The sequence below is a fragment of the Atta cephalotes genome, assembly GCF_000143395.1.
Source record: "Atta cephalotes unplaced genomic scaffold scaffold00015, whole genome shotgun sequence".
Lineage (NCBI taxonomy): Eukaryota > Metazoa > Arthropoda > Insecta > Hymenoptera > Formicidae > Atta > Atta cephalotes.
In genome coordinates this window covers 4,054,277-4,057,633 of record NW_012130079.1, presented here as the reverse complement: position 1 = coordinate 4,057,633, position 3,357 = coordinate 4,054,277, and the positions used below count along the sequence as shown (strand labels likewise).

General features: G+C 35.3%; 1 protein-coding gene across 1 annotated transcript in view; it reads right to left on the bottom strand.

Moving 5' to 3' along the window:
* Positions 1-3,357, bottom strand: part of LOC105618089 — a 253,179-nt gene that overhangs the window by 9,144 nt on the left and 240,678 nt on the right. Inside the window, exon 10 of the mRNA XM_012199629.1 lies at positions 2,376-2,490. Coding sequence (XP_012055019.1) covers positions 2,376-2,490 — 115 coding nt within the window. The remainder of the gene's footprint in view (positions 1-2,375; positions 2,491-3,357) is intronic.

Genomic DNA, 3,357 nt, shown 5'->3' with positions numbered 1-3,357 from the left:
ATATATAGTTAGTNTACTATACTATATATTATTATTATATATATATATATATATATATATATATATATATATATATATATATATATGTATATATATGTATGTCTACATTAAAAATTATATAGATTTTGCGTATTAGAAATAACACGCACATTTTTTTAATAAATCTTTCATCAAACTAATTAAATTCTTTCCCAAAAAAAATTGATTAAATTTAATAACTTTTTGTTGTTTTTAAATCTTGAATTACTTTAGACTCGGAAAATTTTAAAATTGTATTTTGTTTATTCATATTTTAAATGTAATAAATAATCTTTAATAAGAAAACGTATAATTGTTGAAAAATTGTCGAACGGATTAATAATTGAGTAATTATATTGTATTTGTTGTTGGACATATATGTACGAAGAACGAAATGGAACTATCGAAAAACAATCGTCGTGGAATGTCACAGATCTAATTATTTGTTTGATTTATCACATGATTGTTATCAGACACACGTTCTTTGGTGCATGGGAAACATCTGATAGATAATATTTTATGAACGACTAGTGTGTGAGTGCGTTCCCATCAATGTTTCATTCTCTCTCGTCTACCTCCCGCCAACCCTTTGTCAAAAATGTACGCCAGCGCCGTTGCACCATCAACAACCAAACAACGCACGGTGCAACGTGCATTCCCGATGCATCGTCAGCGGTGCATCGCGACTAGCACGCTCCCGCCAACAAATTATTTATCGATCGATCTTGTTGTGCGGCCACTTTCGAGGCTTTCAAAAAATAATGGCTGAGCCAACCAACGGCCAGGTTAAATGACTGTCAACAATTCCCGGCGTGCCGATGGAAACGACATTGTGTGTAGATAGCAGTTCCTGTTGTATGCTGATTAATAACAGCACGTGATCGAATATTCATAGAATTTTCGAGTCCATCATATGGTAGAACTCGAAAAGGAACTTGCCTGTTTACCGTACAATCGTATAATGTTGCGTGTCCAATGATCGATCTATACTACTACTTGAAATAGCACCGTTTTCTATACTTTTTGTTTATTTTTTCGCGCGTGAACGAACAATTGCACCTCCAGTTAAACATTATGCATTCTAGAAATTGTTGGTCAAGAGAAAATCATCTCGTTAAAAGTCAAATCTAGATTTACACGAAAAATGTTGCACTGCATTAATTTCACTTCACTCGAATAAATTATATAAAATACACGGAAAGTATATGCTACTCGAATCACGTTATAAATAACGATGCGTGTTTTGCATAAGTTTTTCACTACTTCACGTATTTCGATGCAGAATTAAAAAAGTGTTTCAAACTAAATATAGATATAGTTAATTTTCAATATGATATATATATTGAAAAGAAAACAAGCGTAATGACTTATTTTTTCATAAACTGTAGAAACAAAAATACATTGAAGAATTTCTAGACAAACCCAAAGTTGAAACAAATCTTGCCGAAACAAACCGCATGTATGTTTTTTAAACTCCAAGAAGCAAAAATTTTGATTACGTTATTCTGTTAATAAACATAAATAAATGTAGACTTTGATTTTTTTCTAAAAATTATTTTAGACTTCACAGTTAACGATCAGTAATTATCTATACAAGTTTATGAGAATCTGAATGCATGATGATTTTGAGCTTATTTTGGATTTATGGGCATTGAAAAGAGCAACGTAGAAGACACTAGAGTAGCGGATTATTCCTTGCCGTTCTTGACAGATGCCGTGAAATCGCGCATAAATTGCTAACGATGCGCACTTTGTTACAGAAGCATGAGCCTGATGCTCGCCGGTCCGTTCTGCTACTGCCGTCGGCTTGATTTATCGTACCAACGTGGACAATGCGAGAAATATTCTGGCGTGTTCGCTTCGTAAATCACGGTTCTTCGGCAGTCCATACACTGTACCCCCATAGAGAGGAGATACCCTCTCCCTCTCGCGAAATATCACGGAGTGGCCCTTCCCTTCGTTCTGGCAAATGTATATGCACGCGTGTGAGGGAGAAATGGATAAACGGGAGGACGACGTAACGAGAGATACACAGTCAATTCGGGATACGCATCCGTAAATCACACCAGAATCGCATTCGTGGATTCTGTGTTCTCAGCATCGCCCGCCCGAATACTGTATTAATTCTTTTTTCCCCGCGGTTATGACACGTGTATACCTTCGGGATTCTAAACGGAACAATGACGTTGTCGCGGTCATTGCGCTTTTGACTATATTGCCTTGAACAAATGCATCGCCGACGCGAAACTTTGTTATTGACGTCACGATCAATGTCATGTCACTAGAGCATTATGAAAAATGCAATAACTTGTAATTGACAAAATTATCGATTGTCCTCTCGTTTTGAATTATCTTACCTGTCGTTCTCTTCTGTATGATCTTCTCTTCGATGAGCGCTCTCACGCTAACGGACGCCGTCTGCAGAGGTGGCCCAACGACTTCTTTCTTCTCGCTCTTCTTATTCTCCGCGTCCTGCAACACGTGATTAAAAAAATGTGTCGCTAAATTAAACGGAACAGATTGTTAGTCCATGTGATAAAAACTGAATACTACAAGTGTTCTAAATACATACATTTGTGTTGCTTTCAAATTCTTTGTTAAAAATAGATTGGTCATTAATGGAAGAAAAAATTAAATACGCGAAATATTGATGTATTGAATATTTTGTCAATTGATTGAAGTCTAATATAATAAAGCTGGGGTCTCATTGGTCGTGTATGGCAATAGGATTTTACCCGGGCTCATCTAGAACTCGTAGTTTAGCTAAAATTCTTGTTGAACTCCCGGCCACGAAGGACTCGTGACGGGAGAATCTGGATTAGAAGCTCAAATCACGGGCAAATTGACGCGCAGGATACTAAGGGAGATGTAGGGAGACTACAATGGTGAATAGGAGAAGCAAGAGGACGGGAGGGGCCGGAGATGCACGCTAATCACTGAGCAAGGCTAATTGAGGCGCCCGTTGGATTATATCGTAATGGAATCTCCGGCGTGTGCGATTCAGCATCCTATAATACACCCGGCGCTAAGGAAAGCGCCTTTCTTGATGCTTACGAAGAATCAAATCAGTATCTAAACTTCGATTCCGAATCGCGAAATCTCAATATACCGTAGTAATAAAATTTATGTATTTTTCATTCTTTATATAGCTTAATATTTATGTGTGTTGAAGAAATCATTGTTTAATAAAGATACCAAAAATTTGAGAAAAATTATATTGAAAAAAATTTATTAAATTTTAATAAATGTTTGTCTGAATACTAAATAAATAAATAAATAAATAAATAAATATATATATATACATATATATATATATATATATATATATATATATATAAT